The 25855-nt window shown below is 38.7% G+C and overlaps 1 protein-coding gene across 2 annotated transcripts; it reads left to right on the top strand.

Annotated features, from left to right (window-relative positions):
* The first annotated feature begins 256 nt into the window (after window positions 1–256).
* Window positions 257–24440, top strand: LOC116073451 (phospholipid scramblase 2). 2 transcript variants are annotated; one of them, XM_031345364.1, is made up of 9 exons: window positions 257–466; window positions 9192–9264; window positions 9588–9668; window positions 15002–15234; window positions 16958–17000; window positions 17992–18212; window positions 18315–18476; window positions 22678–22839; window positions 24107–24440. In XM_031345364.1, exons 3-9 carry the CDS (start codon window positions 9590–9592, stop codon window positions 24134–24136), a joined length of 930 nt encoding a protein of 309 aa, XP_031201224.1. In that variant the 5' UTR covers window positions 257–466; window positions 9192–9264; window positions 9588–9589; the 3' UTR covers window positions 24137–24440. The 2 variants fall into 2 exon arrangements, with proteins under 2 accessions (XP_031201224.1, XP_031201225.1); XM_031345365.1 differs by having other exon boundaries at window positions 18064–18212.
* The last annotated feature ends 1415 nt before the right edge of the window (window positions 24441–25855 follow it).

Consider the following 25855-nt stretch of genomic DNA (forward strand, 5'->3'; position numbering starts at 1 on the left):
CTTTTGAATCAGTGCCAGCATGTGAAGAATGCGGAGAAAAGGAAATGCCAGTAAGTGTACCCTTAGCGTTCCAGAACGGTGCACAGACCAGATAATCATTTCTATTGAGAGCCATTGCCAGGAGCAGGTAACATTTTAAAAGGTCTTAGGAAAAAAAAAAAAGGTCTTAGAACTCAGGCGGGGTTTCCAGGAAAGAAAAAAAAAGGTCTTAGAACTCAGGCGGGGTTTCCACGTGCTTGCAGGGCGTACCTTTCCGTTCAGTTAAACGAAAGGAAATCTCAAAACTCAGGAAACAAAACCTAAACCCTTAGCAACTCCTAAACTACTCCAAAGTCAAGGTGCTTTTCTCCCTGACTTTAGTGGAGTGGAGCACCTTTGCATTTCTTAGAGGAGTCGGGAGAGCTGAGTCGCTGCCTCTGGCGCGAGGATTCTAGGAACTCACCTCCCTTGGAGCTGCGTGAGAAAGGTAAGCCAGCTGCCCTGGTCTCTCTCAAGAGGATCTGTGGCCTTCGCAGGACCTGGAACGTTTCCAAGCCCTAGAAAAAGGAACATGAGAGTGGAGATCTGAGCTGGAAGTTAGGAAAGGTGACCAAGACGCCTGGGAAGGGGAGGTGGGCACGGGCAAGGGAAGTACCTTAGCCCGGAGAGGTAAAATGTAGTTCAGTCAGGTTTGTCTGTGGGCAGGTAGGAGTTTCGGATTATTTTCAGGCATCTTTTTTTTTTTTAAAACAAGGAGCCAGTTATACCATCCATTCTATATTTTGCCTTTAGATGTGTTCTTTGTTATTCCATTTTAGGTCTTTTGGTTGTAAACATGATTTCCTGTTTTATTAGGGGAAGGGTCTTAACTCAATGGAGGTGAGAGTCACCTATTGTCAACTTTTGTAAAACAAACAAACAAACAAAACCATTAACTTTAGAGACAAATGGGGCCAAAAGCTTCCCCCTTAACTGCCCCCACTCCTCACGCCTGACTAATCAGACTTTGGCAACTGCAGCTGGAGCCATTTCTTGGGAGGTCGCACACAAATGTTAAAAGAGTAACTTGTATTGATTGACCCAGCTCGCTCATCTCCAAGGGCCACTCTCAAAAAGGACCATTATCGCTCTAAACCATATTACTTAACAAGAAAGTGTAGTGCCCACATTATCTGTCCACAAAGCACGAGAGTTACGACCAGTAATTGTTCTTGTCAGTTTTAGACACACATTCCCTTTTAAGAGGGTTATTTGAGAGTCGGCTTGCCTCTTTCATGCAGCATATTTTATTAACCTTTTACAAATATCATTTCTGGTCTGCTGACTGCTTTTACCTTATGTTCCTGGCTTGTTCTTCCCCTGACCAGAGTCTATACCATTTGTACAGGGTGTTTTCAGCCAGGAGCTATGCCATTTATGATACTGAATGAGAAGATAACGGATTTTCATATGTCATAAGTAATACCTGGGAAGTAGTAGATGGCTCTCTACTTAATTTTCTCCTACCCATACTGCATCCCGTACCATATCCTGTCTGCAAAGATCACATGAGGCCCCAGTTCCACTTATAACACTGTTCCACAGTTAAGTGCAATCCTTAGTCAAGGCCAGTGTGGAGGAGGATTAGAGAAACAGATCCCAAAGCCTGCTAGCTAGTGAAGGATAAACATTCATTGGAACCCAAACTAGGCTTGGCATTTTGGCGGACCAGATGCACAGAAAAGACAGAGCAGGCTGCGTTTGCACACTAGCTGCCCACTCAGGCTGCCTGAGTGTGACCCTCTCTCTGCTCCTTTCCATTCGCAGACCCTGAACCAGTTTCTTCATGTATACCTACTTCAGCTCCTCCTCCAGACTGTGTAACAAATTCTAGTTACAAATACAAGTTAAAGTCTAGCACAAGATTTAAAGGGTTAAATTGATTTTACGTCAGTTAGTGTAGGTTGTTAGAGGAGATGGCTGCAACCATAAAGGACGAAGTGACAGTTGACTTTTCTTACGTCAAATATTTAAATACTTAAATAAGAAATGTTTGTGTAAATATGTGTGTGCTTGCCCATTCTCTACAACTTTAGAATGAATACCACTCCATTTGAATGCCCTGGACGTTAGTTAATTAAAACCAACCATTTTTATTATATTTATTTATTTAATACTTATTTTATTATTCAGAATGTTGTTTTATTAAATGCTTAAACTAGTTCTTGTCTTAGGAGAAATGACATGGCCAGGCAAGCAGATTGAAATAAAGGCTTTTCTATCCTTCGTAAGAAAGACATAATGGAAGTTGCTAAGAAAATTCCCGAAAATTTGATAGGTTTAGTTTGTTTTGTTTGTTTCTTTGTTTTCTGGTGAGCTGAGGAAATAAGCACAAAGAATATTAATCATCTTAATTCATGTGGTTAGGGAGCTGCGTGTTATTAAATATTTACTTTTACCTCACAAGTTTAGTTTCAGTTTCAGTTATACGGAGGAGACAAAACAATACAGACCAGTGAGGGATCAAGGCTTGTCCAGAAAGCACTCACCGGGATACTGAAGTGACCAGATGCCAAGGACTGAGTCAGTTCTGGTTTCTCTCGTCTCTTTCTTTCCATGACTTGAGCTTTCATGGTTTTTGTGGAACTTAACAGGCCCATTTGTCCTAGCTTCTATCTGATCTACATTCAAAGTTTATGAAATCAATTCTCCAAGACCACATGCCAGGTTGCTTCTAAGCGTGTTTGCTTTAGCTTTCCTCCTTAAGCCCAGAGACATTGCTAGAACGTCTTACTTTCTTGCAGAGACTTCATTGCCTTTAGCCAGGTGTCTCCCTTCCTTCTGGCATTTCTGCCTTGCACTGTGGCCCCAGGAGCTCACTGGCATCTTCTTTTCTAGCTCACCTTTGGGCAAATACAACTATTCTGGCTCCAGAGAACCAGCCTCCCAACACACAGTTCAGCAACTGAAGTGTGTGTCCTTTCTAGATGTTAACTTTTCAAATGCGTAAGATGTATGTACAAACACTGTCAGAGACGCATGAAAATTAGTAGGTTTGCAACTTACTTTTCATTCATTTTGGGTCACTCTCTGACCTACTCTTCACTCTTTCCCTCAGCATACTGTCTCAGTTTCACTTATTGGTAGGATATTAGAGACTTAGAATTCTGGTGATGATCTCTAAAACATGTAAACTGGTTTTTCTTGTGTATTGAATAGACATGATGAGAATGTTTTTTAAACTTAACTAGTAATTTCTCATTAAGTAGCCCAGACCTTTTTTTTTTTTTTTTACTTATTTGATTGGCATAATAGTTTTATGATATTCCAAAATTACTTTCTGAAAGCTATAAGAAAATTTTCTGAATTCTGGAGCATGGGTTAAAAAGATTTTACTGTAGCATAAATTATGGACAATTCCAACAGCATTCTCCTTCTTGTTTGGAGAGGGTAGAAATTATTAAGTAGCTCAGCACGGGAGTGTGGCCTTATGATTTTTTACTAAAATGAAGCATCACCTTCCCTCAAACATTTACCATAGTTTGGAAAATATGTGTGATCATCAGACTATGCCTAAAATTCTGTTCTTGTGTGATGAAGATTCACATGGCACAGAAAAAGGATAATGTTCACCAGGAAGTTCAGGAATGCATCATGAAGAGTTCTTCTCTACCTAAAGTCTTTTTGTTATTCTTCCGTAAGAGTTATGTCACAATTGTGACATGTAAGTTATTAACTAATTAATTAGGCCAGAATACGTCCAGCTGTTTTCAAAACCGAGTGACATGCCTGAGAATAGACCCATTAGGATCGAGAAAGCCTAAGGTCATTAGAATGGCACACATGGAACAGTATAATAGCACACAAAGAAAGCATTGATTGAGTAGCTGGCTTTGTTCGCCAGCCACCAGGTTGCTTATTTTAGTTGGCACATGTACAGGTACATTTACAGAGGCACCTCACCCTTTGAACCACAGCTCACAGGGTACCATTTTTAATGCTTGTGATGTTGTATTCCTGCTGCTTTTGAAGTCTTTAATACAGTGAAGACATTCAGGATCTTTTCTTCAGCCCTTTGTCAATAGATGCTCCTCCTCATTCTCTTGTATTAAGACTCATAGTAATGTAGCAGTGTAGGAAGAAGGGAACAGGAATGTGAAGCAATGGACATAGTTTAGAATCTGTTCTGTGCAAAGAGTAGGTGATTCCCACTTGGAAATATAAACCTTGTTTATTCCCACATGGTACATATAAGGCAAAGAACACCAGCGACTGTTCCACATGACACACAGCATTTGTTTACGTATTTCCATCTTTCCAGCATGCTTTCAGGTTCTAATTTGCATTAGACTTCTCAGTTTATCATAGCTAAATGAAAAGATGAGATTTTCTTTAAACTAGGAGAGAAATATTGCTGTTCATATCCATAGATTAGATCTACAGTCCAAATGTTAGTTATAATCCCAATTCAACTGTTAACTCAATTGAAAATAAAAGATTAAAAATTAAATTTTTTTTTTTTTTTTTTTTGGTTTTTTGAGACAGGGTTTCTCTATGTAGCCCTGGCTGTCCTGGAACTCTGAAATCCACCTGCCTCTGCCTTCGAAGTGCTGGGATTAAAGGTGTGCCCCACCACTGCCCCGCACAAATTAAAAGTTTTAATATAAAATAAGGAAAACTTGCCTACACTTCTTCTTATAGAAGTCATTGATGATTTATCATTAGCTATATTTTTCTGATAAAGAGTAAAGGTGAAAATAATGGTCAGCAATATTTGAAATTGCTGTTAACATTTGTTGGAAGCTTGACTCTCCCTTTCAAGTGCTGGGATTAAACCATGCACCATCACAACCTGGAACTTGACTTTTTTTTTTTTAAATGCTACAGAATCCAATGCCTTTTTCACTATTTCAACAACAGAGAAGATGTATGTAAAAATATCCAATGCCATGAATTTTTCCTTTCTAGCCTTTGGGAAAGCTAAATATTAGGCTTCTTGGTAAACATATTGTATATGTAGAATGCATTTTAGATGGACAGTTTTCTGCTTCTGTGTACATTTTATATACACAAAGTTTACTGTAGTCACACAAATTAAAAAATTATAATTGTAATCAATCAGTCCATTCTAACAAGCCCTCATTCACGTGGCTTTGTATATTTCCATAGCACTAACTTAAGTGAACACCAAACATAATGTTTTGTGCTTTATCTCAATAAATTTTTAAATAAAATGTGTATCTATCAAGTGTTTAGCAATAGATTTTGGTGTGTTAGAGTTTTAAGGTTTTTATCTAAGGAGAAAAAAATGCTTTCTGAAATGATCTTGCCCCTCCACGTGCCTTGGTCAATGTAGAAATAGCAATAAAATGATGTGTCTCTCATCAGGTCAGCCTTGATGAGTATATTAGAGCATCTCCAGGTCCATAGCCCTTGTATTTCCCCCAAGTTGATTTTTATTAATGATCTCAGCATTGACTTACTTTCATGAAAGGCTTTAAAATGTTTTAAAAAAATTTTTTTAAAGATTTTATTTGTTTTATGTGAGTGCACCATCACTGTCCTCAGACACACCTGAAGGGGCGTCAGATTACATTGCTGTGGTTGTGAGCCACCATGTGGTTGCTGGGAATTGAACTCAGGACCTCTGGAAGAGCAGTCAGTGCTCTTAACCACTGAGCCATCTCTCGAAGCCATAAAATGTTTAAAATTTATGTAGACTTAATTTACTTTATACTTTACAAGCTTCAGGGTCTTTTATTTCAGTTTAGAAAGATCCATTTGGCTATGGGCATATTTAATTCTTTGGTTTCGCAGATAAATAGTTTGTGTGTGTGTGTGGGGGGGGGTGTGTGGGTGTGTGGGTGTATGTGCTTATATGACCTCCTAATTTATTGAGTCCATCTGGTCCTGGTTATATGCATTTAGCTTATATTATTCAAAAAGTGAGGATTGTTATGGAGCACCAAAGTGTGTCATGCCAGTTTAGCATGGATCTTTACATCAGAGCTGCAGTATATTTCCTTTTTAGATATGATTTGAGACCCAGGGCGAGTGTCGGGGATGCAGGTGGGCCTTTAAACAGGTAGGAGAACTAAGCATCTAGGCCAGTCACTCTTCTACAAGAAAGAAATGGGAGAGAAGAGAATGGTTTTAATGGGAATGAGGTGGTGGTATTTCAGAGCTCTGTGATACCTGATATCTTAGGGTAGGTGACAGGAATTTGGGCAAGGGATTCTTTGTCTTCTGGATTTATGGTTGCCATGAGCTCTATATCGCTGTGTTGTTATGAAACAATCAAATAAGAAGAATGGCTTCAATCTAGCCTTTCTCATAAACATGCGTAAACAAATGAGTTGAGTGATCTTTAAAAGTCCACAAAAGAATTACATGCTGAAAAATACCAGTTAATATGTCAGAATGTTTCCTTCCCTTTTTTTTTGTAGTTGTGGTTTCATATTCATTATTGTTTTGCCTGCATGTATGTTGGTGCGAGGGGGCCTGATCTTTAGAACTGGATTTACAGACAGTTATGAACTGCCATGTGGATGATGGGAATTGAGGCAGGGTTCTCTGAAAGAGCAGTCAATGCTCTTAACTGCTGAGCCATCTCTCCAGCCCCTGTTTCCTTCTATGTTAAGGCCATGTTTCTATAACTAAATATGTCTACTATATCATAATTTTTGTAATGCCAGAGCCATTGTCACTCAGAGTAAACTGAGAGTAGCGCAGAAAGATGCTCACTTCATATTTATTGACTACTTGAGATGGGTCAATGACTCCCTAGAGAGACATGACTATAAAGAAGCAATAGGTTGAAACATTTGTGCATATATCAAGATGATTCAAGCCATAATATGTAGAAGATAACATTCAGATTATGACCAAAGAGTATAGTTTTTAGAAATAACTTAGTTGCAATTTAGGAACCTTATATAATTCAGTGTCAATAGGGCAGGTCCAGAGTAAGCATAAAAGTGGTAATTTCTTATTTATGTGCATGTATGTCTGTGTGACTGTATGTGTAGTTACACATGTGTTCAGGTACCTCGAGAGGCCAAGAGTCAGATCCACTGGAGCTGGAGTTACAGACAGATGCACAATGTGAATATTGCTAGCAAAACTCCAGCCCTGGAACAAGCAGCAAGTGCTATTAACAGTTGAGGCATCAAGACCCTAAAATTAATTCACAAGGCAATTGATGGGTTTTGAGTCACGGCAGACGCATCTGCAGACACCAGGCCCAAACAGCTCCACGTGTAAGAGGTTTAATTAGAAGGGGGTAGGGGGGTAGCAGCGCAGGAAGAGAGAGTGGAGAGAGAGAAGAAAAGAGAGAGAAAGATGGAGGGAAGTACCCATATATATATATGTCGTGACGTAGCAGGCCAGGTAGAGGTGGGAGCTGAACCCAATGGATTCTGGGAATATGGGTGGCCGTTGCCCTGGCGACAGGTCTGTAGACCCGCCCATATATCTGCTGCAGGTTCTAGATGCTAACAGCAATGATTACAGATGCTTAATTCAGGGCTAGAGAAATGGCTCAGTGGTTTAAAGCACTTGCTATCTTGCAGAGGACCTGAGTTTGATTCCCAGAATCCACATGGTGGCTCACAATCACCTCCAACTACAATTCCAGGGGATGCAATGCCTCTCTCATACACACATAATTAAGAAAACAAAAAATAAGTCTTAAAAAAATGCAGATAATTAATTCATAGTTTAATAAACCATTGACTCCAATTGGTACTCTCCTGGGAGGAGTTAAGACAGGAATTGGAGTGAATATAGCAAAAAATACATTATATTCTTTATATATATTGGATATTAACCCTCTATCTTTTACCAATCTGTTGGTTGCTGTTTTGTCCTATTGACAGTGTCCTTTGCCTTACAGAAGCTTTGCAATTTTTTGAGGTTCCATTTGTCAGTTCTTGATCTTAGAGCATATAAGCTATTGGTGTTCTGTTCAGGAAATTTTTCCCTGTGCCCATTTGCTCGAGGCTCTTCCCCACTTTCTTTTCTATTAGTTTCAGTGTATCTGGTTTTATGTAGAAGTTAGACTCCAGAGAACCAAATAACCCTATTTAAAAATGGGGTACAGAGCTAAACAAAGAATTCTCAATTGAGGAATACCAAATAACTGAGAACCACCTAAAGAAATGTCCAACATCCTTAGTCATCAGGGAAATGAAAATCAAAACAGCTCAGAGATTCCACTTCACACCAGTTAGAATGGCTAAAAACAAAAACTCAGGTGAAAGCAGATGCTGGTGAGATTGTGGAGAAAGAGGAACACTCCTTCATTGCTGGTGGGACTGCAAGCTGGTACAACCACTCTGGAAATCAGTTTGGTGGTTCCTTTGAAAATTGGACATAGTATTACCTGAGGAGGCAGCTATACCACTCCTGGGCATATACCCAGAAGATGCTCCAACATGTAATAAGGACACATGCTCCACTATGTCCATAGCACCCCTATTTATAATAGGCAGAAGCTGGAAAGAACCCACATGTCCCTCAACAGAGGAATGGATACAGAAAATGTAGTACATTTACTCAGCTATTAAAATGATGAATTCATGAAGTTCTTAGGCAAATGGATAAAACTAGAAAATATCATCCTGAGTGAGGTAACCCAATCACAAAAGAACACACGTGGTATGCACTCACTGGTAAGTGGATATTAGCCCAGAAGTTCAGAATCCCCAAGGTACAATTCACAGACCACAGGAAGCTCAAGAAGAAGGGAAATCAAAGTGTGGATACTTCTGTCCTTATTAGAAGGGGGATCAAAATACCCATGGCAGGAGATACAGAGACAAAGTTTGGAGCGGAAGCTGAAGGAAATGTCATCCAGTGACTGTCCCACCTGGGGATCCATCCCATATACAATCACCAAACCTAGACACTATAGTGGATGCCAACAAGTGCTTGCTGACTGGAGACTGATATAGCTGTCTCCCGAGAGGCTCTGCCAGTGCCTGACAAATACAGAGGTAGATGCTCACAGCCATCTGTTGGACTGAGCACAGGGTCCCCAGTGGAGGAGCTAGAGAAAGGACTCAAGGAGCTGAAGGGGTTTGTAGCCCCATAGGAGGGGTGGGGGGGTGGAGGCGTGGGCGGGTGGGGGGTGGGCTTCCCTGCCTATTTAATTCCCAGATACAAAATATACATTGAACCCTGACCAGAACGTTGTTATTTCTTTCGCTGTTCGATTCCTCTTATTTTCCTAGGCCTCTGTCCCTCCGCCTCTCTTCCAGAGCCCCGGTTTGTGTAGCTGCTGGCTGCTACCATAACCACATACAGGTAGGTTTATTCCTTTCTACACTGCCTATCCATCTATGCTTTTTAAATTATCTTTGTTCTGATTTCATAAGTAGAACCATGGACAGACAAGCCAGAAGCAAACTTGAAATCTTTGGAAATTCATTCGCGGTAACTGAGCTTCCTCAAGCTATCTAGAAAAGAAGTAGGAGCAAATTAGATTCTGTTACATATTGGCTCTTTTACAGGCACACCTTAATGGGTAGAGTTTACTCTGCGTGTTTCAAGCCCATTATCTTGGCACTGTGCACTGTTTTTGTTTTCTCATTTAAGCTAACATGTATGTACCCCTCCCTAAATTGCAGGCATGCAAATGGAAGCTTCCCGCTCAGGAACATATTTGCCAACTGGGTATGCCCCTCAGTATCCACCAGCAGCATTCCAAGGTAAAATAGTCATTGAAGAAGAAAATCAACACTGATCAATTGATGTACCCAAGAGAGAGAAAGAAAGATGAAGTGATCATGTCTTAGTTTTTATTAAATCTTTTTTCTTAAAATTGCATCAAAGAAACATTAGCGGCTTAGGTTTTGTTTTGTTTTAGACTAAGCAATTTTTCTGATGAATTTTTATTTATAAAGGAGCATAAATGATATGACGAACTAATAGAATCAATGAGTCTATATTTACCCGTGAAATATAAGAGTAAAAATAAATTACATCTTGATAGCTAATAAGTAAAACCTTTTATTGGCTGTTCCCCTGTGCTGAAATTGCTTCATGTGAGGATATTTCAAAGTTCTAACTGTGGGTGGTTTTGTACCATAAAGTCTTTGGAATTAATTGTACCCAATGAAGAATAATAAAATCTTAAAACTGGAAGCTGCCTACTACAGGAATGTTACGAGCTCAAAGTCACCCTCATTTTTACTGTGTAATGCATATGAAGGCTTTACTCCTCTCTAGGTGCTGCCTGGTCTTTCCTAGTATTAAAATAAAAAAGTAAGTTAGTCACATATTACACATACTAGGATGTTCATTTATCATTTCAAACACTAACCTATCTCAGAAATCTAGGCAGATGCTATTGTCAGCATCATGGGATCTTTGTAAAGCCCAGTGTTGATGGTGTACCAGATTTACCAGTGGCAGTCTATGCAGCATCTCAGTGAGCACCCTGGGGATTAATATCAAAGATGTTCTGGTTGCATGTGGAAGGGTGTGTGCATTTCGTTTTTCTGAGTAAACAGATTGGCTTGGGAGTTGAATGGCCTGTGTAATTGTCTTAGAAAACTCCCTGTGGGTCCGGGATCTTTATCCAGATGTTTGTAATTAAAGGAATATGAGCTGGCTAAGCTCCAGAGCTCTAAGGCAGCCGTTCTCATCTGTAGCTGTCATTAATTTTCATTTAAAAATACTTAATACAGATGATCTTCCTAGGAAAATTAAATCACACCTCTAAACAATGACTGGCGATTTCCAAACAGCAAGGTGATTCTATTGTGAGGCCTGGGTTGAAAATGTCTGTTCTGAGTTCTTATAGATGAAGTGCTTGGAGAATTCCCAGCATGTCCATCATTTAACCCAGGCATACATAGAGCAGTTTAATTAACCTTATAGCTAACTTAAACTAGGCATGCATGTTAAGTTCGGTTAGCGTCTGGCTTGGAATTTATTACAAAGTGTAGCTTGGTATGGTTTCTAAATTCCAAGACCATATACAGGATATGTCTTCAGATAATAATGGGGTGAAAATGATGACAACTTAAAATTTAAAAATTCCTGGGTTAGAGGCATTGCTCTAAGCAAGGAATTGCCGCATTTGGGCTGGTTAATCTAAGGATTCTCTTAGGATCTAAGAAACAGTGTTTTGTGGTCATGTCTGCTGATTCAACCAAATACAATCAAAATTATTCAACCAAATTACAATTAACCAAATATAAACAGGACAGTATTTGTATTGAACTTGTATATACAGATCTCTTGTCATTGTTTCCTATGCAATGAGATGTGGTAGTTTTTATGACATTCTATAGAATTAGTATTTCAGGCAATGCAGTAGTGATTTTGTGTCTATGAGTGATATGCACGGGTCATACAGAAATACTGTACATTGGATTTCCATCCAAATGGCTTCTCCAGAACGTTTATCCTGTAGGGATTTAGGAACCACTGCAGTATTATTGTTGCCCTTACACTCTAGAAAATTAGGTAAGGGAGTTTGGATGAGGTTTCCAATTCTGCATTTTGTACTCACAGCTACCTGGAGGTGTCATAGAGCGTTCTCTCCTTAAAGGCCTTCATATCTGCCTGAGTAACATTCAAAACCCCTCCATAACGAACTAGGTGAACTACTTCCTGTTTGTTGTCTTACACAGCCATTCTGTGATGTCACCTAGTTAAAGATGTCCCCTTCTTTAACAGTAAGGCCAAATTCATGCATAGTAATGGTGTAGACATTCTCTTTCCATATGGAACATTTCTCATAAAGTGCTTCCATTCTCCTGTCTTACGTACTAGCATAAATAAAATCTATGTAAAGTAACTGCCTCATATGCTGCCATCTCTCCTAAAACTTTTCCTGTCACATAAATATGAAATCTTTTCTTTGTGTAAATGTACAAGATGTTATCTGAAAGTGTCTCAGATCTACCACAGCACCTGGCATTTATCCTCTGTAAAGCTTACTTGATATGGAAGTTATAAATTGCAAGGTTAAAGTTATACTAAAAAGCATTATTATATTATTGAATACTTATATATCTTGTTTTTAAAACTGTATTCATTTTAGTTATTCTAATTCATTAGGCCTTAGCCATTGAGGAAATGAAAATTTATGCTACATCAAAATTTCATATGTCACTCTATTCTAAATGATTCATTTGAAGAAAACAGCAATAAGTGATAAGTTGGGGATGGGGACTTATATATTGCTTATACATTAATTCTATCAGTAAGAAAATTAGTATTAGAGGTCCTTCTAAAAATTGAAAATGGAACTATCACATGATCCCCTCCAAAAGGAATCTAGTCAACATACCACAAGCATTTATCTATGGTGATTACCATACTATTTGTAATGACCAAAATATGGAGTCATCTTAGAGGTTTATCAGTAGAAGAATAAAACTAAACATACATACACATACACAAACACATATATACATGCATGCCCCCCATATACACACACATGCACTCTGTCTCATATACACACAAACACATGCACAAACATACTCTCTCTTCCTCTCTCTTCTCTCTCTCTCTCTCTCTCTCTCTCTCTCTCTCTCTCTTTCACACATACATACATACATACACACACACACATTTTTATTCAGTTAGAAAAAAGGGTGAAATTATGTCATTTTTAAATAGTACCATGTTTAAAAATACTAGCCAGACTGAGTGTGGTGGTACACATCTTTAATCCTAGAACTTTGAGAGGTAGAGTTGGCCTACATAGCAAGCTTAAGACAAACCAGCCAGGGCAGTATAGTAAGATATCTTAAAAAAAAAAAAATCAAACAAAACAGAGAGAGAGAGAGAGAGAGAAGAGACAGAGAGACAGAGAGAGACAGAGAGAGGGGTATATATGTCTGAGTAAGCAAGAGACAGAGAAAAGGAATACAAGCCAGAGTTCCAAAGACAAACATTTCTGTTAATAATAGTAATAACAATAGTGTAGTATATATGTGTATGTATATGCAATCTAGATTTAAGAAATATTTCTAGATGAAATGCAAAAGTAGACCTAGCTATTCTGGGGACTAATCAGAACCAGTGCGAAGATAGAGGATGGCATACAAGAGGGTGATAGCAGATGAACTGGCAGCAAAGGACTCTATATGCAAGTATGGCAGTGTCACAATGCAACTTGTCACTTTGTCTGATAATCTAAATTTTTATATTGTAAGTTTTGCTGTGTTGGTCTAAACCATATGTGTATGTGTGTGTGTGTGTGTGTGTGTGTGTGTGTGTGTGTGTGTGTGTTTGATAGATAGGTAGATACCAAACTAGAAGTCATAAGAAGGGAGCATATTGCAGTCAATTTCAGAGGTGAGATAAGAATTTCTTCTACAACACAATAATCAGATAGAACATCACTATGAGAGAAGCATTGGATGGAAGATAAGAAAATGAAGGCTCTGAGTTGGCTTCTCAAGATAAAGAAGTCTAGGGAAGAATACGACAATCCTAGAATGCCACCAGATACTCTCTACTACACATGTAGACCTAAGGACGGTTTTCACCCCTCTTCTGGAAAGTATGTGGGAAGACTTCGACAAATACCTGTTTACTAAAACTGGCGAGCCTGGTAGTCTTATCAGCTGGTGGGTAGAACACAGGGTTGCTGTTAAACCTTAAGGGTCCAGAACATGTCCTTGAAAACAGGTGTCATTAGACCCCAAACATTAGCTTGCCACTTTTATGGAGCCTTGGAATACAGGTGACAATAGTCCAGTTCATTCTACTACATTACAGTTATTTGCCCAGATTGACAGATTGCCTAGGGTTTTTGTTTGTTTTTGATTTTTATTAATTCCTGTTTTATTTATACATATTCATTTTAATGGTAGAAGACAAAAAATTCAAAGAACATGATTTGCATGTGTAAAAAAAGCCATAATAATGTCCATAATTTTGCTGAGCATTACCACATACTCCACAGAAGGAATTTCTAGGTCTCTGTTAATAAAACATTAAACAAGGCCTGGAGAGATGGCTCAGCAGTGAAGACCACTGGCTGCTCTTCCAGAGGGCCTGGGATCCATTCTCAGCACCCACATGTCAGATAAGAATGATCTGTAACTTCAGTTCCAAGGGATCTGACACTGTCACACAGACATACGTACAGTCAAAGCACATGAAATATAAGTAAATCTTTGAAAAATGTAAACAGTTTTGTTGGATGCAAGATATTTAAAATGTATAGTTTGGCACCATATATTCTTTGGAAAAGACATTTTAATTTTTAAAAAAAGGTGAAGTAAAATCTGTTAGAGGAAAAGTCTTTGTAGCTGAGAGGCAGAAGAAGTTAAATAAGCTTATAGTGAGCATGTGTGACTACGAAGCTTCACATGATTGCTTCCTGCACTAACAGGTAGGAGAGGAGCACGCTACAAAAGAGCGCTCAGATTCAGCATTTAGAACAGGCATCTTAGAAATGCTTAAGTGTAGCAATAGTGGTAGAATTCATATATATATATATATATATGTATATATATACATATATATTAAGGAACATTACATATGTATATGTGTATACATATATACACATATGTTTCTTAAATTTAAATTCTACAAAAGATTATTATACAAAATAAAGGTAATTTACCTCGGGCATCTGGCTTATGTCTCATGTGGTGGTGTCTAGTTTCATACATCTCCCTACAGATGTTTTCATGCTTCTTTATGGCTGAATAAACCTCCATTGTTATATCTATAATTCATATATATGTCTCTATATATCCAAATTGGTTCTAAGTGTATCTAAATTCATGTATATGTAATGTCTATATATGTGCGTGTAAACTTTTCTTCGTTCGTCTGTTGGTTGGTAGGTATCTAGGCTGATTTTACATCTTTGTTAATGTTATAACAATCAACATGGGTGTTTAGGTATGGACCACAGGCACTGCACTGAAAAGTCTTAAACCTCATAGACACAGAACTTCTGGATGGAGAGGTCACTTGGTAGATGTCTGGGATAGATAATTCCACATGAACTGCTGATACCTTTTCTCTATGAAGTTGAAAATCACTTTCCTTGCTCCTATTTCAGGACCTCCAGAACATACTGGACACCCCACACTCCAGACTAATTACCAAGGTCCCCAGTCTGGTTATCCAGGGCCTCAGGCTGGCTACATAGTCTCAACATCTGGAAATGAACGTTATGCTGCAGCACGGCTTCCTATTCAAAATAACCAGACTATAGTCCTTGTAAACACCGAGTGGATGCCAGCACCGCCACCTCTTCTGAACTGCCCACCTGGGCTAGAATACTTAAATCAGGTAAGTCTATACTCAGAACTCACAAAGGGGAAAAAAACCTATACTTTTACTTCTAATTTACTTGAACAACAAATGATTCATCCACCCAAACATGACATCTTTCTCTGTGCCTTCTGGGTACTCATAATTTCCCTAGATGAGGCTCACTTTTAAGCAGAATATCAATGTGTGAGATAATTGTGTTTTCTGTTCCTGTGAATTTAGCCTGTGATAACAGCCAATGGCCAGGATTAATTAACCATTATTCTAGTTATCATCCGTAGTTCAATCCTTTTCTCTCTCTCTCTCTCTCTTTCTCTCTCTCTTTTTAGACAGGGTTTCTCTGTATAGCCCTGGCTGTCCTGGAACTCACTCTGTAGGCCAGCCTGGCCTCAAATTCAGAGATCTGCCTGCCTCTGCCTCCCAAATGCTGGGATTAAAGGCATGCACCACCACTGCGGCATGATTTACTTTTCAAATGTGGAGACTTTATTACTGAACACAAACACTTTTTACCCCAAAGCCTGATGTAAATTAGTTTTAGCAGCATGAAGTTTAATAAGAACTCATAATAACTTGGGGTGAAGTACATAAATCAGTGAAGTAATGAGGGCGGCGGGGTGCCGCCAATCCAGGAACACATCCAGATGACCCTGTGGTATCCAGATTGTCGCCATTCTATCTGGCACACACAGCAATAGCGTGTTCCATGTGTACTCAAACAGCGGACTCAGAAATTTCAGTCATTGTGAATGTTCATCCACAGAGGACATCTTTCTTGACTGACATACACACACCAACCAAGGCTCAGGGTCAACTGCACAAAAAAGAGGCAGAAAGAAAGGAAAAGTAAGACGAAGGAGGGGAGCTATGGAGTGCAGTCTTCGGGGTGTGCGCAACACATAGCAGCTCTGATTTCCTGCAAATGCGGAAGATGGCGAAGACGGCCAAAATTCCTCCACTGAAGCTGGAGCGGCTCCTGAGACATCATCCCTGACTCTTAATACCTGACGAGGGAAGGAGACTAGTTCTTCCATGAGAATATGGTCACAGATAGACTTCCCATGCTCCTGAGGATACCCTGACACTTTCATACACATGGGCTGTACTAATTGGACTTAGTGGAATACTTAAACAGGAAATAAGAGAAGATTTTTGATCTTTAAAAAAATACCCTGGAATATGCATACTTTAATCTGGGCAAGTAAAATAGTAAGGAAAGTTATCACTTACAGTGATAGCATCCTGTACAAATTACTTAAACATATACATACATTATTAATCAATCTTGTCTTCTGGAAAGACCATTGTTTTATAATTTTATGGGAATTCTATTATAAATCAGCTTTATATGACCTAAAAATTCTCATTTTGCAATGACCAATTTAAACACACTGGTGCTGGGTATGGAAAAATGACTCAGGAATTAAGAACAGTTCCCAGTCTTGCAGAGGACCCAGGTTTGGTAGCCAACACACACAGGGCTACTGCCAACCATCTTTATCTCCAGTTCTGATGAACCTGGGTCCCATTTCCTGCCTCTGTAAGTACTGCATACAAGTGGCACACTTACATACATGTAGGCAAAACAGTCATATCCATAACAATAAATGTATTTTAAAATAAGTTTGCCCTTAAAATGTAAAAATTAATGCTGCCCCCAAAAGTAATGTAAATTGTGAAATACTGATAATATTAAGGGTTAATAACTGATTCCATGTACCTTCTCTTTTTTCTTTAACAGATTGATCAGATCCTGATTCATCAGCAAATTGAACTTCTAGAAGGTGTGTATCCATCCATTATGATAATGGTATTTGTAGAGATAGAAGCAGTTCCTACAGATAAAGGCCTGTCAGCTGCCTCTTCTACAGCGGTCTTCAGTGGAAGGTTCAGCTGGGAGGGTCACAGATGTCTCTCTTTACAAGAAAAGAAATTACGGACAATATTTCCTCTCCACTTCTGAGAATTAGGGGTCAAAACTTCCTGGGCTCGACATGTTTGCCCATGAGATCTCCTGTTAGAAAGGAAACAGTTGATTCTTACTCTCTGTGTGCACTGAGCTAACCTAGCCCTTCCTGTGACTTCTACCCCTTAGCAACTCTGTCAGTGTGTGACCAGCTTGAGACTTGTCACAACCTTGGGCAGTGGTTCAGCTCCCATATTATGTGTGTATGAGTATGTGTGTGTGTGTTTCTATATATGTATGTGTGTGCATGTATATATATATTCCTCAAACTCTTGATTATGTGTGTATGTGTATTAATATGTATATATATATGTGTGAGTGTGTGTATGTATGTGTATATATATATATATATATATATATATATATACTTCAAACTATTGAGTGTGTGTGTATGTGTGTATATATATATATATATATATATACTTCAAACTATTGATTAAAGCTTTCACAGACTATAAACAAAACAATCACTCTGTAAGCACCAATGGAATGCTCTGCTCAATGATTCAATCCTCAAGCCTGGCCTTTTCTCTCAGCACTGGGTGACCACAGAAATGAAAGTGCCCTCGTGACAGTGTCAACGGCTGTGAAGATTCAGCTTGCTTAGGAAGTCTTGTTCCTTCTTACCTGAATGTTCTTCCTCCTTTCGCACTGCCATTTCCTGTGTCCAGATCATCTCTGCCTTGCCTGTCTACCCATTCTACTGTTCTTGTAGGCTCAGGCACACCAGGCCCCTGCTACCTTAGGAGAGAATCACACTATTCCTCACAAAGTGCCGAGTGTGATTTTTTTTTCTTCTGTGTTTTCAGTCTTAACAAGCTTTGAAACAAATAATAAATTTGAAATAAAAAACAACCTCGGGCAAATGGTTTACGTTGCAGTGGAGGATACTGACTGCTGCACTCGAAACTGCTGTGGAGCGTCTAGACCTTTTACTTTGAGGATCTTGGATCATCTGGGTCGAGAAGTCATGACTCTGGAGAGACCCCTGAAATGCAGTAGCTGCTGCTTCCCCTGCTGCCTCCAGGAGGTCAGTGTGAAGTTCCCATAGCAGGAAGGGTTTTGAAGTATGGATTAAACCTGGATAGTACTGTCTATGGTTCCATTAACTTTAACTACATTGCTTTTGTAGATAGAAATCCAGGCTCCTCCTGGGGTGCCGATAGGCTATGTGACTCAGACCTGGCACCCATGTCTGCCAAAGTTCACTCTTCAGAATGACCGGAAGGAGGATGTTCTAAAGATGGTTGGTCCATGTGTTGCATGCACCTGCTGTTCAGACATTGACTTTCAGGTAAGAAATCTAATGTCCATAGGATGTGTTTTCTTGATATGAAAAGAATATATTCCTATAGGATATTACTAGTGCATTACTTAAATAGTGGGACTTGATGTGTACCCATCTTACATACGATCATTTAATTATTCAGAGCAAAGGTCATTACTTTGATTAAAGGTTAGTGCAGAGTATCCCTAGTGACATGCAAAAAGAGGCCAATTCAAATAAATAAATGTATAAGAAGAAAAAGAAAAAATGTCCGCCATTTAAACATTTTTGTAGGTTTTGCTTGTAGTTTGGCTGAATGGCTCTACTGTTTGCTGTGTAAATCTAAGAACCTGAATCCAGATCCCAGCATCCCTAGGAAAACCCTAAGTGTGTAGGTTTGTACCTCTAATCCCAATCTGGGGGCATGAGGGAATGAGGCTACCTAAGGCATTTTGGCCAACCAGTCTAGTTCAATAGGAACTAATCAGGCTCAGGCAGGAGGGAACTCGTCTCAAATAAAGTGGTAGAAGATACCTAACTTTGTCCTTTGTCCTTCATACCCACATATACGCATGTGTGCATGAGCGCGCACACACACACACACACACACACACATACACACACACACATACATGCACACAGTTCGGGGGAGAGAGAGAGAGGGAGAGAGAGAGAACTCTGTTAACACAGATTAATCAATTAATCATTTTATACCAAAGAGTAACTAAGACTCTTAGACCCTTATTCCTAGGCTCTTACTCTTTGTGCTCTTATTCTGCATTATAAACCTCATAAGGTCTTGATCAAGCACATACCTTTTGCTATTTGGAATTCCTATCAAAAGCCCACTGGTATAATGATAGTTTCAATGTGGTTAGTATAGAAAACATATCTTCTCTCTTCTCTGGTGTTCCATTTCCCAAATTTTCCATTACCCAGAATGAACCATGGTTTTAATATCTGGAATAGAAGATCCCTGAAATAAACACTTAAGTTTATAAATTGCTTAAGTTATAAATTGCACCCTAGTCCTAGCAGTGTAAATTAACCTCAGGCTGTCCTGTTCCACCTACCTGGGGGCGAGTCATCTTCCTGCACACCCTCCACACTCCACACTGTCCATCACAGAAGCTCATTGTTAGGGGTCAGTCACAGAAGTGTGACCTTGTGTTCTCTCACTTTGGTGATCAAGCAGTCTGTATGCCACAGCCTAAAGCAGTCACATGATCTGGGCAGTCTTTATCTCGGTTTATCTCACTACCTAGCACTGTTCAACTCACTTCACCAAGGGGAAGAGAAATAGAGACTAAGCTCTTTTGAGAGAAACACACATTCTTGTAACTTTTGTCATAAAGTATTATCATATGTTACTCTTTTACTAATAAGTTTTTTTTCTAAACAGTTCAGTTCACCAGGTTTATAAAATAAACTCTGTAACAGAAATACATTAGTAGGACATGGTTTCACATACATAGATTTCAGTAATGTCTGCATTTGTAGATCTCCACCAGGATCTTGGCCCATGTGGCCCTTGCATAAGACATACTTCTCTGTATATACATTTACAGTTCTGCTTCTCTGAGCTGTGATAAGCCCTTGCAGTAATTTAGGCATTGGAATGTGAATAGGTCTGACATTTTGATATTTCTACAACAAGTGGCCTAGCCAGCCTCGTTGCTGTGTTTTCACTGGCAAGTATTTAAAGATGGGGAATGTTTTAAAATTATAATTCATGTCTTATTTTTCTTGGAAAATCATAATAAAGAGAAACTCAGCTCAACTTTCACTCAGAGGAAATACCCCCTAAGGATGAATAGAGCTATCCCTTTGTGGGAACCTCATCCCCAGGGCTCAGCAAGGTTTCTGTTTTTCAGTTTTGCTTTGTTTTTACTGCCTCCTTCTCCTCTTCTTCCTCTTTCTATACTGACTCGGTTCCTCTGTGAGAATTTGGGTATATGAAGATGGTTTTTCTTTTCCTACAAACTCTATGGTCTTAAGGGCAGAGCTGAGAGTTTTAAGAAAATGCAAGTGACAGAGAAATGTATATATGATATGTACAAATGCAAATACTTTGAATATTTGTAATGATAATTCTTCATACAGCATTTTATGCTTCTTTGAGAATCAGAAAGCAGTTGTAGTTAGTTTCAACATGATAGATTTTTCATTTAAATCAAGGAACAACATTAAGTGAAATTTTGTTGGCTTGTGCTTAATTTAATAAAAAAAAAAAAACCTGAACTTTTGTGATATTCTTAGTGATTTTAATTGTGCCGTCTGTCTGCATGGACACCTTCAAATACCCAATGCCTTAAATGGGGTACAGCCTTTATTGTATATTTAGAGTGACTACATCAAGGGCTTGTCTTTGACAGACCTTAGGAACTCCCACGTGTTCCATTTCCTAAGCAGTGATGGTAATGCTCCTGTCTTGAAAATGGGAAATAGTAGTATAAGCCACTAACAGCAGGAGAACTCTGAGCTAGGCCAGGCCATTCATTTGGAGATGCAATTTCCTTGTTCAGATGTCCTGTTTAAAATTCTGCCTGGGGTCTAAATAGAAGGCTTAACAGCCAAAAGTGCTTACCACCAAGCCTGAGGATCAGAGTTCTATCCACAGAACTAACGCGAGGGAAGAAGAATAATGACATCCCTAAGTTGTTCTCAGACTTCTGCATGTACACCAAGGTGTACAAGTTTACACACACACACACACACACACACACACACACACACACACACACAGCCTCAAAAACCATTCTCAAATGTAGGTAAAAATTCTTATGTTCTGGTTACTTTGGAGTATAGTTTACAATTCACATTTCTGATCCTTACCAATAAAATTCTATGTACATTAGAAATAAAATTCAGTTACCTTTAAGTTTTTGCTTTGTAAAAAAATGGTAAATATGCTTGTGTTTATCTGTGGAGTATTGGGTTTATGATGCTGGCAAACCACCACTTTGCTTCCATCATATAACTTATACTTCAAAAATATATATGATGATTTATGACGGATCATAAATGTTTAAATGACAGCTATTGCACATAATATACAGAGTGATAGAGCAGCTTATCACAATGTCATATCTGGTACAACTGTAATGGTTCATGACTTCAAACAGATAGCATTGTGTTCACATTATGGCAATTAGGTCAGCCAAGTTTCTGGGCATTGATGAAGCTCATGTAGATGGCTCTAACTTGGACCATGCAGTAACCTCTCATCTGTTCAAGAAAAGTGTGTCCAAGCATGGTGGCCACAGCTTCTTCTTGTGTGATGCTGCTCACTGGATGCACATGCAGGCCAAGCCAGTTGGCTATGATGAACACTCAAGTCCTCTGTCACACCCTATCACGAAATTAGATACCTAACCAAACCCAATTCTAAAGGAACAGAAATTGTACTCTGCCTAGCCTGGGTATGGAGTGCAAGGGCTACTCTATGAGCAGTAACCTGTGACTTTTCGTTCATGTTAGAGGTAGACTTCAGCACATTGAGGTGCCACCCTCCTCCAGCCACATCAGCTGTGACTACCTCTAATGTCCTTCGTTTACTTGGTGGATCCTGTCTGGGGCAAGGGCTTTAAAGGAGGCTGTTCGCATCTTTGGTGACCTTTGCAGGTTTAGACAGGACACTTCTTCCTCCACAGTTGGCACAAGCCTATGTGTTCATTCCTTTGTGAGCATCCATGTGCCCTCTATGGAGTAGATTTAGTCTGGGCTCAGTCTGTTCTACTGTATTTGGGGGACCTAGTCTTTCCTCTCACAGAGTCCCCAAATCAGAATCTTTCTATACTGGAAGTACTGACTTTGCATGCTTTTCTTCTTGCATTCTTTGTAGCCCACTAGTTCTCCGTACCTAACTCACAACTATCTGCCCTGGCTGTCTCTCATGGAGCATCTCTTCTAGTTACCACATGGTCTTTAGGCCTTTCTGGGCTGTTGCATTTCATCCCCTGCACCGTTACCACCTCACTCCACCCATGGATGACAATGAGCCTCTGCCGTGTTGAAACTGTCAGCCTATGTGAAAGCTAAGATTCTCAAAGCAGATAACCTAATAGGAGTTCCATCTATGGTCTTCCCAATAGCTTCTAAAAATTTCATAAGAGAAACATTTTGAAGACAATTTTATTAGAATAACTGCCTGATTTTACTTTTAACGATGAAAGTAGGTCTGCCATGTGTATTCTACAAATCTGTATGATTTTATTTTCCTATGTAGATCAAGTCTCTTGATGAGGTGTCTAGAATTGGCAAGATCTCCAAGCAGTGGTCTGGTTGTATGCAAGAGACTTTCACGGATTCCGATAACTTTGGAATCCAGTTCCCGCTAGACCTGGATGTGAAGATGAAAGCCGTGGCGCTTGGCGCTTGTTTCCTCATAGTGAGTCTGACCCTGAGCATCCTCCTTACAAGAGTTTCCTAATGATCAGGCAAATATGCATCCCAATATGTCACGATGACACTCAAGGGTTTGAGGCAAGATTCCACTTTATTATTGCTCTTTAATTGCATTTAGTCCCAAAATGCACTAAGATACCACAGACTCCTTACTTTGATGAGTCAATACCCTGTTATGAGTCAAAACACAGATTTTACTTTTCAGATTTTTTAATTTTTTTGCCTTTCAGGTTTTTCTTTTTAAAATAAAACATAAAATTAGAGATTTAAGGAAAGCGTTGAATCTGAACTTATATGAAAAAAATGTGGTCAAAATGCAGATGTTGTTCAGTCATTAAATTTATCATCTAATGCATAACTATAAAGTTATACATCTAGCCATATCTCTATTTTCCAACCTCTAGAGTATTTAGGGTCTCAAGGGAGAAATTAATATCAACATTTGTATGCCTAGGTATCTCAGCAGTTCAAATAAATCAGAGATTCATTGTTGATATGTTCATACCACCCAGCAGTTGCTACTATGCGGGCAATGTTCAGGAAGAAAACAGTAGTCTCCAGCCTTAGCTACACAACAGAAATGCCTAGGGCTCTACAAACTCTCCCTGACGACATGGCACCCAGATTACTAAATTAAGCTCTCTAAAGGTTTGTCCAAGCTATTTGTGCATAGTTCCCAGCTAAATCCACTGAAAATTTGAAACATGAGGTATCTTAAACATTGATTTATAGATACAATAAAAATTATTGTAAGCACTTGTGCAGCCCTAAAGTGTATGTTCTTTCAACAAACAAATACATGCAAAATAAAGATTAAAAAGAACCAAGAGACTTTAAAGGATGTCATATAATACTGACCTTGGTCATGTTTAGACATCAATGCAAGGAAAACTATATTAAAACTAATTTATAAGATGTTCAAGTAAATAATGGCGACGACTGGCTATTTGATAATATGGTGAATTATTGTGTTTAGTAAAAATTATTATTTGTAAAAGGACTAAATAAAACCAATGCTTTAAGGAGAGAAATGGGAGGAAGGTTGAGTACATTTTGTTTTTACACTTGAAAAGTAAATTTAGACTTAATTTTTTGGGAAACATTTTGAATCAGACCCAGGGCATGTGAAAAATCTCATATTTAGAAAAAGAACATAATCTATAGAATTTGGATATTAAGCTTTCTTTATCTGAGAATAGGTCATTCTTTGTCTCTGAAAAAAATCTTTCTATGTTTTTCTTTCTATCCAGGATTACATGTTTTTTGAAGGCTGTGAGTAGAAACAAAAATCAGATCGGTGGTGTGGCCCAATGTAAGAAGACAGAGAAGGTTTCAAGTCTACATATGAGATTATGTAATTGGGAAACCTGGGGCTTTTTTGTTTCTTCATTGAAATTTCTCAGAATCAAGCTGTTTTGCATGAGGCATAGTATGTAAAATTGTGCTTTTCAAATGATAGTTTATCTTTCATGTAATTAGGACAGACATGGATAATTATTTTTATATACTTCTAAAAATATTCACTACGTTCAAGTTAAAAATAAAAGTATATGTTTAAAAATAAAATATGTTATGGAAAAGTAAGTTGAATCATAAGCTCTGACTTATTTTCCATCTTTAGACATTATCAGTGCTGATTTTATTGTGAAATTATACTTGACTCTCAAACCTAGTTAGTTTATTTCTTACAGAAAACATCCTAGTATATTGAAATTACATATTTTGAAAGTTTTTAAAAAGGGGCTATTGCCTGGGAAATTCTATTCTATAAAATGCTAATAAGAAAAGATAGCATGCATTTTCTTCTGTCTTTAGGGAATAACATTAAATGCTTTTATTAAAATTTCTACTGCTATAAATTTTTATACTGAAAAGTTCGTAACTTAGCAATTTTAAGTGTTTTCCAGAGAATGAAGACATGCCAAGAAACAGTGGCTTTTAGGACTTATTATCTTTACTGTTGGTATAAAATTGGACATCAATTACTTTCAATTATTAATCAAGATCCTATCGTGGATATGGCCAGAGGATGATTTGATCTTGGGTGTTTTTCCAACTGAACTCCCCAGGTGATTCTAGATTTCTGTCAAGTTTGCAATAAAGCCTACCTAGAACATCAGGGTGTTTTTATTCCCACAGCAGCAGAAAAAGAAAAAAGAAATACAAAATTTACACCAAGATCTTAGGCTGTCAGTATAATAACTTTATCTTGGGCGTCCCAAGTCTTTGGAACTGGATTGTGCGGAAAAATGTGAAAAAGTTAGGAACTTTGGGTTAGAAAAATCTCTAAAATGCTGTTACTGGAGCTTAACCAGTGGGAGTTTGAAAGACTAAAAGGCAGTGGAAATTGGACTGTTGAAGGCTAGGTTCCTAGGGGGACATGGACACTTAATCAACCAACCAGACTCCCCAGAGCTCCCAGGGACTGAACCACCAACCAAAGAGTACACAGGGAGTGAGTACAACCATGGCTCCAGCTGCATATGTAGCAAAGGATGGGCTTGTCAGATATCAATGGGAAGAGAGGCCCGTGGTCCTATGAGTGCTTGAGGCCCCAGTGTAGAGGAATGCAAGGGTGGGGAGGCAGGAGTTGATGGGTGGGTGGGAGAACACCCTCATAGAAGTAGGGAGAGGAGGGATGGGATAGGGGGGTTGTGAAGGGGAAACCAGGAAATGGGATAACATTTGAAATGCAAATAAAATATCTAATAAACAAAAGAGAAAGAAAAAAGAACAGGGCTAAGACTGTGCATGTTATATTCTGACAAAGAGCTGGGCTTTACTTGGACCATGTCCAGAGAACTTGAGTTAATCTAACTCAAAAGTAATGACTTAATTTGTATGGAGGAGGAAATTTCAAAGCAGGATGAGACAATGAAATATGATTTCTCACCACCAACGTTCAGATCTTCAGTGAGAATGCAGCAAGTTATATCAGCAAGTTATGTCAGAAGATGTAACAAGTGTGAAGCTGGGTGAGGAAAGGTATATAATAGGCT

This window comes from Mastomys coucha, unplaced genomic scaffold, assembly GCF_008632895.1.
Source record: "Mastomys coucha isolate ucsf_1 unplaced genomic scaffold, UCSF_Mcou_1 pScaffold23, whole genome shotgun sequence".
Taxonomy (NCBI): domain Eukaryota; kingdom Metazoa; phylum Chordata; class Mammalia; order Rodentia; family Muridae; genus Mastomys; species Mastomys coucha.